The sequence below is a fragment of the Anopheles merus genome, chromosome 3L (assembly GCF_017562075.2).
Source record: "Anopheles merus strain MAF chromosome 3L, AmerM5.1, whole genome shotgun sequence".
Lineage (NCBI taxonomy): Eukaryota > Metazoa > Arthropoda > Insecta > Diptera > Culicidae > Anopheles > Anopheles merus.
The window spans coordinates 30,348,123-30,368,499 of NC_054085.1; the positions used below are offsets into that span (position 1 = coordinate 30,348,123).

Below are 20,377 nucleotides of genomic sequence, written 5' to 3' on the forward strand. Positions count from 1 at the left end.
TAAAAACACTCGGCACCGTGGTCGTGCGAGTGCGAGTTCGGCTTGTGTCTGATTTGTTTTTTTTTTACTTTTGTTCTTTTTAAACTCTCCGCCTTGAATTTCCTCCCCTGCAATTTTATTCCGTGTCATTAATACCCGTTTACTCTCTTATCTTCAAGGTTGGCGATGCCTCCACCGTTTGGGTATGTAACACTATTTATTTTACACACTTTTGATTTCTACTGTCCCATCCTACCCACCACAACCTGCGCGGTGCTACATGCTGTGCGCTACACAAAAAAACTACTGCGGAAATGCACTTGTGTGTGTTTGCGCGCAATTTGTTGCGTTTTGATGAACGAACATGAACGCACAGATTGAGGTAATTGAGAAATTTTGCGAAAGCATTTTACAATTTTAAAGGTAAAAATGGTTTGGAGAAGATATTTAAAAGAAGGAGTAACTGCTGCTACGTATGACGTTTTTATAGCTGTGCATATACGGTAGGCTTAAGAACGTAGCCTTTAACGGCAGTACGGCATAGTGCCATTGCCAAGTGCTTTGGATTAGCACCTCACTGGTCGTGAGTTCGATTCTGCTTTATCGCTATACGGGGTGGTGAGATAATATCATTTCCATTTATATATCATCACGTAAACCCGTTGTTTAGGCATGTAGGCATTGCTTAATAAAGCAACATACAAAAAAGAAGAAGAAGAGGCGCTAGTGTTTCTACTCGCATTCGCCTGCGTGTGTGTTGAGCGCGCCACAAGCTTTATGAGGATAATTAATGATAATAAACCGATCGTCCGTGTGCTTAAGCCGCGCGCGGCTGCTCCTTCAGTTCGCTGTGCAAGGGAGAAGAGTAGTAGTAGGGGGAAGCAAGTCTCTTTAAGCCCACCCAACAAGCGCGCATTTCTTCCAACTCCACAACAGCAGGGGGTGGTTTTTACACACCCGACGGGTGGAAAATCCGTTTCAATTCTAGCCGATGCCGCCGCCTCGGGTGCTGCAAGCCAGCCGCCGCCGGGTGATGGCAATGATTACCGGCAATCAATAAAAATGAATATCAATATTACTTTGCTACCCTTGTAATGGGGGTGATGGGGAGCGGATGAGAGGAGGTTTACATAAAAGTAAAAATGCCGCCACGATCACCGCTGGGTGGCGGTGGAAACATAAAACACACACACACACACGCTGAGGGAAAACACGAAATCACATAAAACAGTGCCCCCCCAACAGCATCACTGTGGTTCGGTGAGGTGCATTTTGTCTGAGGCCTCTTTGCCTGTCTCTCTTTTTCTCTTTCTCTCTCTCTCTCTCTCTCTCTCTCTCTCTCTGTTTAATGTCAGCTACAGGGGGAGAGTACATTGCAGCGTTAGTGCGAATGTGCAAATATGCGTGCGAGGAGGAAAAGATTTATTAAAGCCAATAAAACCGCTGCGCCGGTTAAAGCGCCAAGGCGGCATTTGGCTTTAGACTGCAGGAGATGAAATTGTTATATGGCAGCTATAGGTTTAAATGAACTTTTACTGAAACTTTTATACAAAACAGTCTAAAATAGATACTAATAACACATTTGAAACTGGATAAGGTAAAGCAAACCACCCTAAAATAGACAAGAGTTACACCAAAAATTGAAGCAACGCTCAAAGTGAAGTCATCGCGGTGCGACATGCGCGCAACCAATTATTTCCAATTTCCCGACAACAGCACACACACATTCCTCCCTTTTGGGGGTGGCGGGGAGGTTGTTTTGCCGTTGTCGCCGTCTCAAGGTCCTTTTGGTCGCCCACCTCGTGAGAAGATCTTGGATACGGAAACAAACCCCCCACAAATGTAGCTTCCCTCAGTCGCCTCGCTGCAATGCACGAGCGCGATCAAAGTACTTCCGCGGGGTGCGTCACGCAATCACGAGCGTCTAAAAACATCGGTGGTGGTCATCGGATACGCGCAGGGGGGGGGGGGGGGAGGTCTTTAACATCGTAAAGCGCATGTTTCGTTTGTGCATGCCGGTGCGCGCCCGAAAGGCTCGCGTGGGGCGCCCGTCGGAAGAACGCCTGCGCGAGCGAGCAGGCGCTTGCATCGACGCCAGAGGTTTTTGTGTTTTTTTTTAAATATTTAAAACCATTTCTTCCCCAGCCCCAGCCAGCTTCTTCTGGCGTGCTTAAATGGACTTATCGCATAGGGGGGGGGGGGGGGGAAGGAGTGGACAACGATGTATTCTCTTTCTTTCACTTCCCTCCTTGCCGAGCGCACTTGTTGGAACAGCTTTTGCCACCAATGCTGAGCCAATGTTCGGGTGCGTTGGTTCGATGGGATGTGGATTAAACGAAAAAGCAAAGACACTATTTGCCCTGTGGTTCCAGAATCCGGCAGTTCACGATTAACGTTCGCAAAAAATTGCTCCAAAGCAAGAAGAGCGAAACCAAGCGACGAACTTCCCATTCCCTGCATGTCCTTTTTCATTCTTGGGCCGCTCGAGTGCCCCCCCCCCCCGCTCCCATTTGTGTTTTATCCCTAAGTTCGACCGGATATCGGTTCGGTTGTCGCCCGCTCGGAGGTCCCCGTTGGGATGTTAAAGAGCGGCGCTTGCGACGGGAGATCAAAGTCCCGATCCGCCCGGTAAGACGAGCGCACACTCGATCGAAACACGACGCCAACTCGCATGACGCCCATTCGTCGCCGGGGATGTTTTTTTTTTTTTTGCGTACGCAAACTCACACACACAGATACTGAAAGCTGCTTCCCGTTTTTGGAGTTTCTGGCACCGGAGTTTGGTCTTTAGTGAGACGAATCTGCTGCCGCCGCCGCTGCCACTGGAGTCGCCGGAGTGATCAGGTTTTTTCGTTGGTGAACATCATCGCAACGGCGCACGGGGGAGAGATGGGGAGAGAGATAGAGAGAGAGGCGCGAAGGGATAAAATCGTTTAAAGTCGGCCGAATTTCGTTCCCCTCATAGCCACCGGAGCCATGGGCTGAGGGTGGATGGGCGAATCCGTTTTTATGGTGCTGGTGTGTCTTTCGTGTTTTTATTAGGAACCGTTGCTCGGTTCGGTGCGGGAAATTGGGTGTCTGTTTTTTTTTCTTTCTTCTCTTTCTTTCAAGAGTTTGGGTTTTTTGTTTCTTGTCGCTCGCTTCTTTCACTTAATAATCCCCACCCAAAGTGTCCTTTGCCGGTGGTGCAGTGTATCGTGTTACGATGGGTACCAGCAGCGTCTTTGATGTAAGCCTGTTTTATTTTCTCCTGAGATTGTTCGGGGATCGGGAACGCCATCGGTGGCAGGGAATTGCTGAAATAACTTCGCAGACAAATTATTAGATCGTTTGATCTGGCGAGGCACCGGCATTACTGGAAATGCGCTTGAACAGAATAGGGACACATAATAGAAATAAAACACAAATTATGCTGAGTTTATCTAACAACATTTCACAACTTTTAGGCTCAATTTTGAACAGCTTGGTTTGAGTTTCGTTCCTCTCATTTTGACAGATTAATACAGCTTGTCAACCACTTACCGTAGTGATAGTTTTATCTCCCTGCAACACTTGTAGGGTTAGATAAGCCTGCACAATCAGTTAAATACTTGTCAGGCTCAGCTCAGCTCGCTGGAGAGGATTTATTTGTTATTAATGATCTTCAGGGAAATGTATAACAAGCTCACGTCCTCTTCTGAACTTCCCGACCATCCTCCTCAAAGCATCATTTATCAAGCGCAATTTATCCGACAGCTTTATACTTCTTACTTCATAAAGCTTGAGTGAGCTTACATGCGCGACATGTGTCACAAAAAGAATACATGTGGGGGTTCATAGGTTTCATGGACACAGCACGCTGCTCTAAATATTACCCCGAAGAAAAGGCTAACGAGCTGCCACAATAAGTACAAGCACAAGTAACATCAAGTGATAAACAACATAAATTACCATTAATTGCCACCCGGGGTGAAGTGAAGCAGCTCACAAGATCAAGAACCGGCTTGCAAGCCTACCTACCGGCCCAGAGAGGTCCCAGTGAGTGTGAGCCCGTAACCATTTCGGATAAAATGTCGCTTCCGTTCCGACGAAACGAAACGACAGCGACAGCAACCGCGGGTCTCGTTCTCTGTTTGTTCACCACTCTTAATCTTAATCTTCGTCTATTAATCAATAGCGACAAACGATGAAACCTGACCACACGGCCACTGTGAGCGCGGGACAGGTGACCCCGGCGCAACCGCCGTAGGTTGATCGTGCCTGCCCGATAACGCAACGAGCGATCGTTTTTTTTTTTTGGAGCGCAGGCCTAATTTCGGGTGCGCTTCGGGTGGAAGGGAAACAAGAAATAAAAACCCTAAAACCTGTCACCTTTCAAGTTTAACCAGCGTAACCGCCTGTTAAATGAGCCGACCTTCGAGGGCCGTTGCGCGCGCAGGGAGGGTTGGTGAAGATCGCGTTGATGCGCCCACCGCCCGTTTGCTTCCCAATTAAAGTGCGATAATGAGAAATGAAATAATTCAAATTGTGTTGTAATTCCGTTTTGTTTTGTTGATGTTGTTAGTATTATTCATTGCTTCCGTTTTGTATGATTCATGTAAAAAAAACGTAAAACGTATCTTTACTCAATTAGAAATATTTTAACTCATCTAATTAATTGAACGCAGATGCGTCACCCTTACAAAAATTAGATCTAGATAAAGGAAAGAATCGGCCCGGTGACACAACCGGGTACAATCCTTAAGCGCCACCCGTGAAATCGGTCCCAATTCGCACTAAACCGTACCGTACACATTCTACAATCTCGGCTCAACGATTCGGCGATCAATCACAAACAAAGCAGCAAACAACCACAACCAACAAAAAAGCATAAGCAAAACGGACCGATCCCAGCGAGCGGAAGGCGATCGGTTTAATGATCACATCATGATTAATTTCCCCCCGGGGTGGGTAGTTTAACGTTTTTGCTTGTAACGTTTAGCAAACACACGAGCGCCCGCTTCCCGTGGCGCAATGCCGCCACCCTGAATCACTCTGGGCACTGGGCGGCAAGGGTGGTGATCGAATAAAGATGATAAATGAAGCTCACCACTCTCTCGAGCAGCGGAGTGGGCACGAGCGGAAACAGGCTTCCTTCTGGCTGCATTAGATGGCGCTAGCGCCCCGAATGCCCGGGAAGGTGGTGCCCCCGTAACTCGAGCGGTTCGTCGCTTGCTGCAGCGCACAAGTCTTCCGTTTCGCTTTTGCCCTGCTTCACAGTCGATCGTGGTACAGTGTTTCGTTTTTTTTTGCTTACTTCTTGGGTGGAGGAAGACAGAGCGAGAGAGAGAGGCAAAAAACAAACAAACAATCCACTGCAAGCTGTGGCTCCCGTATTGTAACCGATCCCTGCCTACCTTTTACCCTCCGCGACCTTCACCAACCACACCACCACGCCAGTCGATCGATCGTTTCCAACCCGGCGTCGGTCGTCGCGGGATCGAAATAAAATCCAAAATAATTGGTATCTAAACATATGTTAATACAAGCCACCCTTGGCACCTGGCGACCCCGGTCGCCGGTTCGGCGCTTTTTGCAGTCGGCGCCATACGATCGGCTCCGCTGCCCGATTGCCACCCATGCCAGCCCTAGCTACCAGTGGGGCGCGCTCTCCGTTTGCCGCTTCCTTCGCCACTCGCGCTCGAACGTCGCGTGCAATTCTCGCGCGAAAAAAAAAAAAAAAAAAAAACGAACGACGAAAGAAAACGTTCTCACGTGTTGGCTGGGTTTGGCGAAATCCTTTTCAGCGTTAAGCGGAGGCCCTTTCCCTTGCCTTGCTGCTGTGCGATCGTGCGATCGCGCCCCGGTTTTGGTATCGTTAGCAAGAGCGTGCCTCCCTGCCACCCAGTCGCGCTCTGGACGGTTCGCGTTTTCCTTGTCTGCCTTTTTCGTTCGTCTGGTCCTTCCCCGGGCAGCATGATTTGTTTTCCCTTCGCGCTCATTCACTCAACACACCCCTTGGCCCTGTGGTCGGTGGTGACCAATGAGCCCACGTTCAATTGTTTCAAATTTTCAGCCCCAACGCTGCCGGTGGTGGCAACAATGCGAACCTGTCTCAAAAAATCCGATGCGGCTCGGCAGGGTGGCGCTTGCCGGACTGCAAACGATCACCCCTTCCCCTGGTTCCCTTGGCACCAGTGTATTTGTTGACTGTCTTTACGATTTTACCTCTTCTTGTTGCCGTTCGGTGGCGACCGTCTATGTCTCGTTCGGCCACCGAGCGATCGCGAGCCGCACCGAAAGGAAGCTGCACACATGTGCTCCATGGTCTAGCCACGATGTTCTAGCTACTGGTTTACCGGGGGACGAGCAGAGCATTTGGAATGGTGCCTCTTTCTCTTCGCTTAATTATTTTATATGAAATTGGTGTAGTTTTTACGATTGTCTTCTCTGTTTTTTTGTTTTGTTTTGTGGGTGCTTTGTGGCGGTGGCTGTCGATCGGCGGCCGCCTCTGAAAGCGGACGGGACAGATTCATTTGTATGTTTTGTCTTTTCGTTCGTTTCTTTCCTTTCTTCCCTTGTGTACATGCGCTTTTATGGACTTAGCTTCACGTTTAGCAAAGCCTGCTGGAGGCTGCTTGTGTGTGTTCTTTTGATTTTGATTCATTGAAGCAAAAGGTTAAACGATTCGGTCAAACTGTGTGTTTGGTTTCGTGTGCCGCAATTGCTTGGGAAAATGAGGAGATGGGAAGTGGTCACATCCTGCTACATGGCACAGATTAATTAGCCGAACCGGGTGTAGTGCTCGTGTGACCTTGCGGATACAGGAAGCAGAAGTTAATAAAAACAAACTTTGCTCCCGCTCCGTGCCCTGCTCGGCGCACACTAGCTCTAACATGCACTGATGCCCGATGCTCACCCTTTACCGGATGTATAAAACTGACCACTTCTGGTCCTGGTGGGCGGCCGACCGCTCGAAAAGCGAGGCAAAGTGTGAATGGAGTTAATTAAACTTTTGCTGCTGGCTAGAAAGAACGTACGCACAGAACATGCTAAGGAATGGGATGCTGCGTGTTGTTGTCCTTCCGGTGGAGTGTAGTTTGTATCTATATTTTTTTTGTGCTGTTTTGGAAGTGCAAACTGTATAATAGGCATTGTTTTTGTGTACAACATTGTTGAGTTATACTGCTTCATCGCACACAAAAAAAAAACGACCATTGACGACATGATGTCAATACAAACCGAAGCACAGAAGCACCACCTAGAAAGCGATGCCACTAATTAACGTCTCAAGTTATGTGCTGCGGTTCCGAAACGGTTTCCGTGTGATGTGGTTTTGCTGTGTGGGAAGGGGGAAGGGGGGGTATGCAAAACTCGAAATTTCTGTTTCTCCGCACCAGCGCCCAGTAAGAAAGTCTGTTTGAAGCGTGAAGAAAAAAAAAACACACAAAATCTCCCAAAATAAAACGAGAGAGAGAGACTGGGAGGGCACTTGTTTTGAGAGGAAAAACAGATTTTCTTTGATCTGGTTGATTTGGGGAGTTTTTTTGGGGCTCCCCTCCGTTCTGTTCGTTGGTTTGCTGTCAACTGTACATTGATGGGTTTTATTTTTACCTTTCGGTTCGGTTTATTCAAATGAAGCGAACGATGCAAATCAATCCACTCGAGACACAAAACCGCAAATTGGAGGGGTTGGTTCGGTTTTGGGGGGGGGGGGGGGGGGGTAGCGGAAAAAGTGAAAGGAAATGAAGGGCATCGGTACGGTAAAAGGAAAACAAGCAAAAGGTCGTCTTGGGTTTTTTTCTTCTTCTGGGTCCTGTCGTCGGACGCAAGAGGACAAAATTAAATAGTTAATTTACGTTGATTTAATTTCATTCCATTTTATAATAAATCCAATTTGTGTCTGTGGTGTGCAAATTGTATGTGTGTGTGCGATTTGATGGAGCAATGACTGTCTTGAATTTGGTATAACAATTACTGCGAGGATGTGTTAATATACAAAACATGGTTTGGCTTTAAAACAAATCAGGTTGACACTCTTCGAGCCTCTACGAAATGCAGCATTTTTCTTACAAAATGTATTGAATTTTCTAGATCTAGAGTTCAAAACGAATCAAAACATAACAGTTATAGGCAAACATAACGATTTAAGCGAGCATTCTGTACAAACGAGCGTGTAGAAAGCATCCAACTAACCACTCCTTTCTTCCTTCGCACACTTTTCCTTTGTACATATTTGCACTCTTTTGTAGCTATTACAAAGTGGAGGGAAAAAGAATGCAAAAAAAACCCCGATCGTTAGGTCTGGCTGCCATCCGTCGAACCGGAAGAGGCAAATAAACTTATCCACCCATCCGATCGATCGTTAAAACGTAGTGACAATCATTAGCGAAAACGGCTGTGGGGAGGAAAAAACACAGCGACATTAGTGGCATTGGTTGGTTTCCCATGCCTTTTCCCTCTTCCCATGCCACGAGACATTCCAGCTAATTGAACGTGTCATTTGCTTGGTGCACAGTCTGCCAGTCTCCTACATTTGCCTGCCCTATCGGTGTACTTTGATCGGTGGCGTTTTACGTTGTTTCTTTTTAACGTGCAAATATACGCTTTCCGATGACGAGGTGCGGACAAAATGGCTAATTTAAGTCAAATGTCATTGTTATTATGGCTCAGTATGTGTGTTTTTTTTTCTCTCGGTACAGTTGTTAAACTTACATCTAGCTTATTATGATTAACTTTTTTTTCGTAATTTTTCCTGCCAATAAATTATTCCACTGCTGTTCGTGAAAAACGAAACTAGAACACTTCAGTGAATGAGCTCGATTGAAACGATTTCCCAGAATTGCCGCGCAGCACGAACACACACACGTGCATCCTGTGGGAAATCGTTTCGAAAGGTGTCCCAGGCGTGTGCGGGTTGGCCAGTGATTTAGCCCAGTTCCCTTTGCCTCCCCGCCACGCGCTCTGTCTCCTGCATTCTCTATGCGTCGGTATCGCGCCAGATAAGATAATGCTAGCAGAACCGCGTCCGCGGGCGCGTTGGTGTCCAGGAAAGGTGGGCCAGGCACACACACTGATGATGGGCTGCTTATGATGATGATTAATAACATTAAATTACATCCATTAATAAAATTGAACACAAACGACGTGAGCACGCATACGAACCGGCCCTGGCTGGCTGCAATGCTGGCGAGAACAAGGGAAAGCACAGAACCGAACGCGAGGGTGTGCGTGAAAGCGTGTGTGTGAGTGTGTGTGTATGTTTAAATGGAAGATAGCACTCGGATGGTTTTTGGTTGCTTGCTTTTTTGCTATCTTTCTCCACTCTTCCTTTAATGGGAAATGTGTGGCCCACCTACATGAAGCTTCCCTCGCTTGCCGCGCTTTGTGTAGAACGTTTCCAGACAAATGCGCTAATGGTGAAGGCAAGGGAAATAAGGTGAATAGGAGATAGTTTTGCGAAGGAGTGACATGATAACGTAGCCTATGGTATGCTTTTGTATGGTAGACTCCTCTTCTGTCTGCGTTGGCTGTAGCTTCGGAGCATTCTCGTTCTTTTTTTTTGCCAAGGTGATTTCTAGGGTGATTTTGGTAACGTTTTTAGTGCCACAGTTTGCTGTGAGTCGTCACCAAGGGTAAACCCCACACAATAACCCCCATCAGCAGAGTGCGTACGATAAAGGAAGCGGTCGGCCACAACCATTCATAGTTGTGCATCGATTGTGAATCGTCACGCAATACCGTTGCTTAACGACTTTTGCTCAACATTTGGTTAGCCTTTATGTGGCCGTTGTACGTTTGGCATTGTGCAAGCGTAAGCGACACATCGTAAGGTTTTGTTATACTGCTTGGGTGAAAATTATGGAACATTTTGAGGTTTTTTCTGCCTACGCTCTGGGGTAGTTATTGGTATTTCTAAAACAGGCTTCTTATTTTCAATAAAATGCTTCAATTGGTTTTTTTTTCACATTTATGTTAGTGGGCTGCTGTTTCATGAAAATTACCATTGACCTTTGTTTTTTTTTAATTTAAATTTCTTAAAATATGCATTAGAAACATTGCCATCGGTTTAATTTGGAAATGGAATTGCAAATATACGATTTTTCAAAATATTTGGTATTAACAAATGGAATCATTTTAATGTGTTTCAACATAAAGATAAATAAGCAATACGGCCGAAGTCGTTTTTTTTTAAAGGAGATAAAGATAAAGTGTTTTGTTACACAGCTGGTCCTTAGCTGAAGTTATAAGTCCCCTTTTCCTTTGCATAACACTTCAATATTAAGCCTGATTAATAAATTTTAGCTGATTTTTTTTGTAAATGTTTTTAAAATGAAAATACCCTTCACCATTTAATTAATGCCTACTGTGGGTCAATTAAAAAAAAAGTCTTATTGTCATGAAAATATTTCGCCTTTTTTATGTACACTAATTCATTCGAAGCAATGTTACAATTTTTATATTCTAATGTGAAGAGATTTGGTACTACTGTTCCTAAGCAACACTTCCTGTTATTTTTATAATATTTTTATGATATTACTAATTTCACAGAATCGATAACGCTTCAACATTGAAAAAAATTTCATAATTTTTCCTTCGTCCCGACGGGTTTTTTTTTATTGTGCCTTGTAATATATCATCATAGACAAAAAGGAGTATGCTTTAGTGTGTACATCAAATAATTTCCATTTTTCATCAACTGCACTCACAACAAAGTTGTTTGGAAAAGTTTAACATACTGCTTTTGAAAGACTCTTGATTATTTCTCTATTGGCAATATTGGCCATTTGCAGGGGTTTGGTTAATATTAAACAGTAAAAATGGCACATCTAGCAAATGCAAATGCAAAATCCTGATTAAATTATGTTTGAGCTCGTGACTTCCTAAAAGATCTCTAACTCTTTGCTCCAGCTTGAAGAAAATACATTTGAATTTATCTTCTTCTTTTGGCTCAACAACCGTTGTCGGTCAAGGCCTGCCTCTGTACCACTCACTTGTGTGCTTGGCAATTAATGACTTATTGATCCCCCCATAGCAGGATAGTCAGTCCTACGTATGGCGGCACGGTCCATTTGGGGCTTGAACCCATGACGGGCATGTTGGTAAGTCGTACGAGTTGACGACAGTACTACAAATGTATAGCACAGTTTTAATGTGAAATACTGTAACTTTGGTGTGTAGCACATTAGAAAACCGTTGCAAAAAATTCTGCACCGAACCGCTCAACCTTCTTCGGGAAGCTTTCTGTGTGCAAAGTCGCTGTTTGTGTGTACGCCTTCTGTCCCTACCCTTCCATTCCACAGGGGTAGCAAATCATATTATGCGTGTGCAGTATGTGTGTTTTCCCGCGAGCGTGTCCCCCCACCGCCAGCACCTGATGATCTCAATGGGAAGCCTTTTTCGCTCTTTCTAACACTCCGCCACACATGTACGTGTGCATATAGGAGTCGCAGCAGCAGCAGCAGCAGCAGCAGCACAAAAATGGCAGCTTGCTCCGTCAGCTCTAATAAGGTAAGTCGTGTAATGTGGTTCTTGGTTGAAACACACACACACACACGCGCACACATACGCAAGAATTTGTACCATCTTACACCGGGTGGATTTGTGCTGTTTTGTATGGGTGCCAACGGAACGCGGGCATGGCGGGTTGGAGGATGTATGCACTTTATTAGCACACCACACCGTGACACCATGTTTTGCACCGGCTTAAAACACCAGCCCGAAGGGAGCGAGGGAGGAAATGGGTGGCCGTCGTTGCGGTTGTCACCTGCACTGCCCAACCGGAGATTTGCCATCCAGCTTTTGTGCCTTACCACCCTGCACTCGCTGTTTAGTTTGGGGTGCAACAGGGCGAAGGATGGGACGGGCGGACGAGAAATCTGATACGTGTGTGTGCAGTCCGCCATTTCGCTTTCCCGGTGCACGAGTGAGGTTTAGTATGCGTTTTGTTTGGTTTTTTTTCTTCTTCTTCTGCACTGCAGGTGCATTTCAACTGCCTCTTTTGCCTGTGTTGTGTTTGTGAATTCTTTCTTTTTTTTTGTTCTCTTCCTCCCAATAGCCATTTTGGATGGGAGCTAAAGCGTCACGTGTGGAAATTAGAACTAAAACACACCATGCCCATATCGCGCGCGAGTGTGTGAGTGTGTGTGCGTGTTCGTTTCACCGGGACGAATAATCATAATGGCGTACGGAGAGACAATAGTGCCAATTCCAACGTTAGCAGTATTATAAAAGATTGTTGAAGAACTTTCATATATTTCTAAAGTTCGTTTATTTGCGTATCTTTCATCAAATTGATCTGCCAAAAGATTTATTTTTCCTATTTTTACTAGTTACATGAGTGGAAACAACTGTTGCTATGTAGAATTGAAAATAATTAACATAAAAATGAAATAAACTTTGTTACAAATCAGTTAAAATCAGTTAAAGTGCCCAATACGTCGCCCGAATGAATATTTACGGCGACCGATAACTCCTTTGACGATGCCGGATTGGTCCAGGTAAACCGTTTATAAAGTTTGAGTGCAATAAATGACATTTGTGCGTGTTTTTTGGGACCACTTTTTACGCATTCTAGCTTTAATAAGTAAACCCAAACGCAGCTTCCATATTGTTTTGGTCCTTGTTGTGTGCTTTGTAGCCTTCTCTTTCCTATGTAATGTAAAGGCAAAGGCTTCCATTTGCATCCCCCGTTGTTGTGTTTTTCCTGCACACATCGCCCTGCACACAGCTTGTGCAGGTCCTCCAGAGAGCAAACCATGGTCTATGGACGCAAGATGAGAATTTCATATCCGCTCCCATGTTGTTTTTTCTATTCTTCGCCGCTTTTAGCGCTCTTCATGAATTGTTAGAATGCACACGTGTATGTGTGTGTGTTTCATGTTTGCATTATGCGTTTGCATACTTCATTGTGCATTGCCGTAAGGGTCCCTAGATGGCACCGCAGGTCAACGATGCGTGCATTATGGCTGCCTGGCAGAAGGGTTGGAGCTTCTTTTTTTTGTCCCAAATGGCCGAAAGGAGCAAAAGCAATGATTCGAAAACCGTGGAATCAAAATGGAGACGCATCCTGTCTTGCATTTGTGTGCATTGAAAGCAGCACTCTAGAGTAAACGCCTGCATGTGAAGGGAATGCCGTTGTAGAATTTAGAACTTTTTAAAACTAAAAAAAGGAACTTTTTTTTAAGCTGACTCATTAGCTGCCACTTCACAGCACATACACCACCGCATAGCCCAACAATGGGAGGAAATGTGCAGTCGGGAAAGGTCAACCGTTTGTTTTTTATTGAATGCGGAAGCTCGTCAAATCCACTACACGCAACAAGCGCAAGCAGTATCTCACGGATATTGTCGTTTTGTCGGCCAGTAACTCATAATCGGTTATGGCCGTCGGCATCATTTGATGTTGTGACCGTGTTCACCGGCGGCAACAAGACACCGCCACAGGCCACAGATAGAGCCGGGAGGCGTAAGCACAACAGCAGGAAAGAAGCGGGCGAGGGTTACATTACAAAACATTTGTCGCTTTGTTTTGTTTTTTTGTTAATTCATTTCATCGTACAATCAACAAGCAAAGCGTCATCGGAAGTCATGAAAGAAAGAGGATGGAAAGTAAAAAAAAATGAGGTGACTAGCAACCGAAAAACGCACTAACGATTGCCACGCCAGCAGCAATAATGTGAAGGAAATGAGACACAAATGAGGATAGGAACTGGAAGCGAACAATGCTCACGTGGCTAGTGGCGGCACCGGAGTACGTCACCGGACAAAGGGAGTCCACACGAATCCGCCGAGATGCCGTCTAGCGTTGAAAGCGATCAGCGACTATGTTTGTTTCTTCTCCGCTTCATCAGACTGCTGCGTTTGTCTGCTCCAGCGAGCAAACCTCGCTTTCCAACGGCAAAGCCCCACGATACCCACCAACCATGGATTACAAAAGATGACAAAAAGGTGCCGCACGCGGTACAGAAGCTTTTTAAAAATTAGGAACGGAAAAAAATCGCCCCAAAAGAAAAACCAACAACCCAACGTTTAGACGCACATACATAGTGCAAACATAAACACTGTACAGGCGGCATCATATTGCACGATTGGGCCCAACTACAACAAAAAAGAGGCGGCCTATACCCGTGGGATCCAATAACAAACCTTACGCGAGCCGCCGGATTTGGGGAACTAATTGAGTACAGCTTGCTTGCAGCTGAACGTACGCACCGCCGCGGGGTTTGCCATTTCGGTTCTGTTTGAGTTTGAACGCTTAAAAGCTATCGTTTGAGCCGAGCAAATATTGGGAGCGGCTGATAGGCCCCAAATTGATGAGCAAATTAAAGCTCAATGCGAGATGGTTGCATCACCCGCTCCAATCGGCTCCAATCGTCTCCGGGATCTTTATAATGCCATTTAAAGAAACGATCACACTCTGTAAGCGCATAGCACTGGCAACGCTTTAATTAATACATTGTTGTGCCTGCTCGGCGAACGACTTGCGTGAAGATGCAACTCTTATCTCGTGTGCACCGATCAACCTCGAATTGCATTGCGTTTGCAGCAGTTTTCCCTTTACGTCGATAACTATCGGCATCCGAGCTGTTGCAAGTCGTTTCAAGCTTGAGATAGAGAGAATGGGACAAAAAAATCACTATCACTACCCAACAAATGGTCCATTTCCGGTCCGGGCAAGTCGGTACGCAGGTGGGAACACGGGAGGGCCGACAGGCGATATCTCTAGGTGATTGTTTGATTAATGAAACCATTTTGTAGAAGAGAGAAAAAAAGCACAACACAGTTAATAAACAGCAACCAGTTTAGCGTAGAGCAGCCAGAAGCTCCCCTCCTGTTTGTTCGACGATTTGTGATGAAGTGATGAAGTCGGTGGAAAGTGTGAGATTGCAACTGCAGTAGTTCTGGCGTAGAGAACCGGACCGAATAACCTGTCTTGCGGAGTGTGAATTGCAAAAAAAAAGAGAAAAATTAAACTTCTTGCTGACAAAGTTCATTTTTCTCCAATATTGTTTGTCTTTTTTGTTGTTTAACATATAGTTTTGTAGTTGTTGAAATAAACTTCACAAGTTGTCCACCATTTTGAAACTCCAAATAATCCAAAAAAACGCCACCACCGATTGGCTGCGAGTACATTGAGGTACGACCAGTCACTGCAGCGCAATCGTGAACCCGCATGGTTCTAATTGAATTTTAATGATATTCTAACCACCTTTCCGGTCCGTTCGAGTCCATCAAGACCACCGTGAGTGTGTAAGTGAGCGCTTGGGAGTGCTTTTTAAACCCGTTGCCCCTGTGCGTTGACCAACGGAACGGAACGCGGACGATTCCATTGGCTGGACGGCTGTGCTGCGAACGGCGCAAATGCATTAGAAGATTCGGGTCAGGACGATAAGGTGTGTGTCCAGGTGTGTACCGAAAGTCTAAAGCTAGCTCCTTAGGATTGTGGAGAGAGTGGGAGAGAGAGAGAGAGAGATGGGGGGAACTCTGTGTAACACTGTGCTAATCTTGCCATTCAACAGAGGTGGTCCATTACGGCGCAAACGCACCTTCGTACGTCAAACGTACTGCAATTAGTGAGACTCGATCAACGCACGACGCCCGACCGGACAGGACTTTACCCCTTTGCCCGCAGCGGCTCTCCTGGGTTCCTTGCAGCCGTCTCTGCGTTTGTTTTTTCTTCCTTTTTTTCTGCTGAATTAATTAACAGCTCAAAAGAAGTCGGCTGCATCAGCTTCAAGCCGGCCTCCCCTGCGTAAATGAGTTTATTTATTTATCGTATGCAGGTTCGAGCTCTCGGGGAGGTTTTTCTTAGCCGGTGGGCCCGCTACACCTCTACACACCCACCGCTCGCCCGGGTGCCATTTGCCCTGCACCAATCCGCCGCGAAGGAAACGCGCCACGTCGCGCAAGAACACGTTCGCAACAGTCCTAATGGCATCTGACACATGATTAATTTTTACGCCATTACAACGCCAATCCGAACGGGGCAAGTGACAATTCTTTTTTTGTTTTGCTGCTACTTTTGTTTCTTTCGCTCTCTTTGGTTCTTGGAATTGGTTTCCTTTTTTGCGTGTGTGTGTGGAACCAGTTCCACTGTTTTTGCCAACAACCACATTAGCTTCACTATTAGTTGCGTGCGTGCGTGCGAGTGCGATCGATCGATGGATGTCGTGCCATTAGGGAAGTGTGGTGGCGTGAAGCTCGTGTGTGTGTGTTTACGCTCGCTGTTTGGCATACGATTAGCATAATCAGGCCCAGCAGTTATGAGCGAAAGGATAATTGGGTAATTTGGACGAAGCGGCGAGACACGGCGGATGATAGAGCGGCGCAGGTGGAACGGAGTTTGCCTGCAGGAGGTGGTAGAATGGGTTCGAAACCATGTACGACATTACTAGCACAGTTAAGTGAAGAAAACTAAGTACTAAGCTAGAACATTGCTCGTACACGGTTGGTGTAATGACTTTACAATATACTAATGAGAATAATTTGCTTGAACAAGATTACCCATGTATATTTGAAAACGTATTAACGGTGAAATCACTTAACGTACTATATAACGTATTGAAAACATGCTTAAACAACTGTCCTCATATCAAATACTTTAAAGATAAACTACAACGAATGGACGAGAAGTGCTAGTGATAGCTTATATGCTGTTGAAAATGTATATTTATGTCATGGATTATTGGAACTTCCAGGAAAGAATATAACGTCCTTCGCTAATGCAGTGAATGGACTGTAGATGGGAAAACAGCTGCACAGAAGTGTGAGTTCAGAAAGGTTGAAACTAACATATAACTACTCAGAAATTAGTCTCTAACAGTTACAGATGGAGTAGAAAGTACTATTGCTCATTGAGATTTAACTCTTGATAGAGTTAGGTACTCATGAATCACTTAAATCACTGAACGTGAGCTACTACCCAGAGTGGAGAGTAAGTTAACTGAAGATTCCTTTCGTGCATTAACTCATCAAATTGTGTGAGTTACTGTTTGGCGTAGAAAGTTAGGCCGTAATTGAATTATTATAACTCTTTGTAATTTTATTCATTGAACTTTCTCTTGTCAACTAATTTATGGATGTTCAATCTGAATTGTTTTTTAGTTCTAATAATTGAAAAATGATTTAAAACAAATGTACCAATTTGTAAAAGCATTGATCACCACAATCAATGTGTAGCAAAATGGACGTTTTAGTATACATTTTCAAAGGCATCGAATTAACTCGCACAATCTATTCGTTCTACCAGTATGCAAAAATTCAACTCCTCAACCAAGAACCCCTCCCCCGAGCAGGTTATTCAAATTTGTTCCACCAGTTCCACGTAGTCAACCCGCGCTCCAGCACGGTAGCTGAGACCTTTGCCGGCCTTAACTTTCCGCCGCCTTATCACATGATAAACACCCGCCTGTCAAAGCCTCTCAGCAGCGGCGCCGTTGAATTGACATTTAAGTTGATAGTGGTCGCGCGGTGACCACGGTGACCCGCGCACACAGCGTAGTTTCGGTGGCAGAAAAGAGTTTACCCACACCGCTAATGCTTCTGGCTCGTCTGGCTTTCGGGTGAGATTTAAAATCGCAAAACAGTAATAATAATAATAATAAAAATAAAAATCTCGCACAGTTTCCCACACGCGGGCACCCGGTACACGCACCGTGTACTACACAACGGAGCGCACTTATCAGCGAGCGTCATGCGTAATGCATGGGTTACAACGGGCGGGATGAGGGGGGGATAGAAATTAAATGATGTCACGGCCAGCGGGGCCGACTGTACTAATACGCGAACAGCTAAAGCACCACATCAAACGCCCGAAATGCCGCCCGGCCCAGCGGTCCAATCGGGGACGAACCGCCCGAAAACGGCATCCGTTTGTTGATTTCGCTTCCAGAAGGCTAGCGCAAGAAAACACCGCGGCCCAAAATTAACGGATTCTACATGTTGAGCTATCTCCGTGCCTGTGTGAGTGTGTGTGTGATTCGGGAGCCTTAAAGACCTTGATCTTGAGTAATTTGAGTGGGTTTATGTTTCATTTGTGTGTGCTTATTCTCCTCCAAAGGAGTCCGGGCGTTTGCGTAGTTTCGCTGTTAATGGCCATCACTGGGCCGCGCGATGAAGCGCTGCGATTTGGGTTCTCTTCTCCACCGCTCATTTGCCTTTCCCTGCCAACGATATATGGAAATAACCAGTAGCTGCCAGCGAGGCGATAAAAGCACTAATGAAACGACTTTTTTATATGTCCACGTTGTTGTTGTTCTTGTGTTTCACTTTTTGCTCGTACAAGCGCTTTCGGGCGCTTTTGCTCCCTCACGTGGCGGCTTTGTGTTCCGTTTTTCATTCAGCTTTTTTTTGCGCTCCTCCCTGAGGGAGCTTGCATTAAGCAGCAGCAGTTTGCGAAAACCGACCGTTTCAGGGGGGACAAATGTTGGGCCGTTATTGAATTGTTTCGTTTCGATTCGGCGCCGGTTTCTTGTGGTCCCGATGGGATTAAACCCGATGCTCAGCAGCAGCAGCAGTGAGGATGAAGCGGAGGTGGAAGAGTTGAGCGGAGCGTTTGGGGGAAGGCATTAAAGAGTACCACCCAAAAGCAGGAGTCTGTCAGGATGGTTGGATGAGAAAGACGCCACAACAAATAAAACCCAACACTTTATGGATGCATCCCGTCGCATCGTGGCACGTTTTGATGCGTGTTGCTGTTGAATATTTCAACGTTCTGGGTTGGTCGTCTCTTTGTCTTAAAGTGAAACCTTTTCACCTCATTAAGTGTTTGAGTTGTGCACCAAAAAGAGAGAGAGAGAGATGAGCCTGCAACTTTATTCTAGTTTCGGTCGCGTTTCTAACAGTCTCAACACCGGAAGCCATGAAGTGAATTTCTAAGCACCTTCTCGTCGGATGTCTCTCTCTCTCTCACTTCATCCAACCGTGATTTGCTACATAATGTTCAATAGTTTATTGCGTGCTTCACTTTCAAATGAGTGGAAAGAAGGAACCAAACCGAAGCTACCAAAACCTCCCGTTTTTTTAAGGTGTCTCCTAATCGGCACCCGGAAAACGTTATTTACACACCCGGTACGCGGATGATTTCAACAAAGCAGGCCACACGATTCAAACGCTTAGCAAAGACAACCACCCTGTGCTTTGGTTGGCATGGGGGGGGGGAGGAAGGGTTTTGGGACGGGGTTTGAACGCGTCTCAGCACCTCATAAAGATGGTGAGTTCATTATTATCTAATGTGGAAGTGAATGCCTAAAAGCCCTCTTGCTCCCTTCCGTCAGCGACGGCTTCCAACGACGGTGACTTCAAGCCGGTGACTCCGAATGTCACGCATAAGCGACGAACCCTTTTATTCCGTTCATTTTTTTGGGAAGGTCGTTTCTTCTTGTTTCGTTGATAATCGGAGAAACGGTCTTTTGGTTTTTGGGGATACCAATCCAAAGCAGCAGCAGCAGCCTGCTCCCTAGTGTCTAATAAAGCTATCGTTTTATCGGTCACATCCTCCAGTCGCTTGGTCCATCATCATCTTCAGGGGAGCCCCTGGGGAAACCCTGGTGTGTCTAATTGAATATTCCACTATTAATTACCACACCACGGCAGACGTCTGCGGCCTTGTGGTTGTGTTTTGCTTCGTTCTCCACCTTCCATCATGTCACAGGCGGTTCTCAAAAGCTCCCTTCCCGTGTCTCTTTGGTATGGTTCAGAAAACGAAGATCAAAATCCAACTCATCGTTATGGAAGGTGGCTCATTAACGTACGCTCGAAGGTGGCAAGGCTGACCGCCACCGGACTTCCTTCGCTTATGAGACGCGATCGGCCATCATTTCCCATGGGAGCCTTAAGACGCGTGCGTGCGTTTGTGTGTGTGCGGTGTAATAAAGAGTGAATTTTTAAAAAAATTCCAAATCATTCGAAAAAAGCCAAAGAAACCACCTTGAGAGACCACACGGGATGCTGGACTCGGAATGGGTTTCTGTATTTTTTTCTGTTGTTGTTTTCTGTTCGCCCCTTTAGCATCTTCCTCCCTTTCTTTCCTCCTTTATATTGTCACTCGGTATCGCCCCAACTTTCACGGGGTGTGCTCCCCCTGCTCCATTCGCTCGTTTGCATTTCGGAATCGGGCTCGATAGTAAATAAATTGTCCAATCAACACCATGCGCCATCCGCACGACACGCACACGCTCATGTTGCTGTTACAGTGAGGGGGGAGGGGGATGGAAGATTTGTGAACTCATTTGCCCCGCACCGCCGGTGTGTGGGGCCGAAAGGGCAAAGTAAAGGCCGCTTGATCCGTTTGCTTCATTTTGTCATAAACATGAATTGCGTTGCGTGCCAAAAGCCCTTTTCTTCCACCGGACCCACATAATGTGCATGCGGAACGAATAAAAGAGAGTCGAAATAAAGTGAAACATGTTTACTACCTTTTTTGTTTTGGATTTTTGGC

The 20,377-nt window shown here is 45.8% G+C and overlaps 1 protein-coding gene across 9 annotated transcripts in view; it reads left to right on the plus strand.

The window, feature by feature from the left end:
• The window catches only part of LOC121599048 (optomotor-blind protein-like), a 132,288-nt gene that overhangs the window by 81,475 nt on the left and 30,436 nt on the right, over positions 1-20,377 (plus strand). For 6 of the 9 annotated variants that reach the window (XM_041926528.1, XM_041926533.1, XM_041926531.1 and 3 more), the window contains exon 5: positions 159-182. The exons of 2 other annotated variants lie outside the window; for them this stretch is intronic. In XM_041926528.1, the coding sequence (XP_041782462.1) occupies positions 159-182 (24 nt within the window). Of the gene's footprint in view, positions 1-158; positions 183-355; positions 362-20,377 lie in introns of all 9 variants that reach the window. One more of the 9 variants, XM_041926534.1, reaches the window with a different exon arrangement.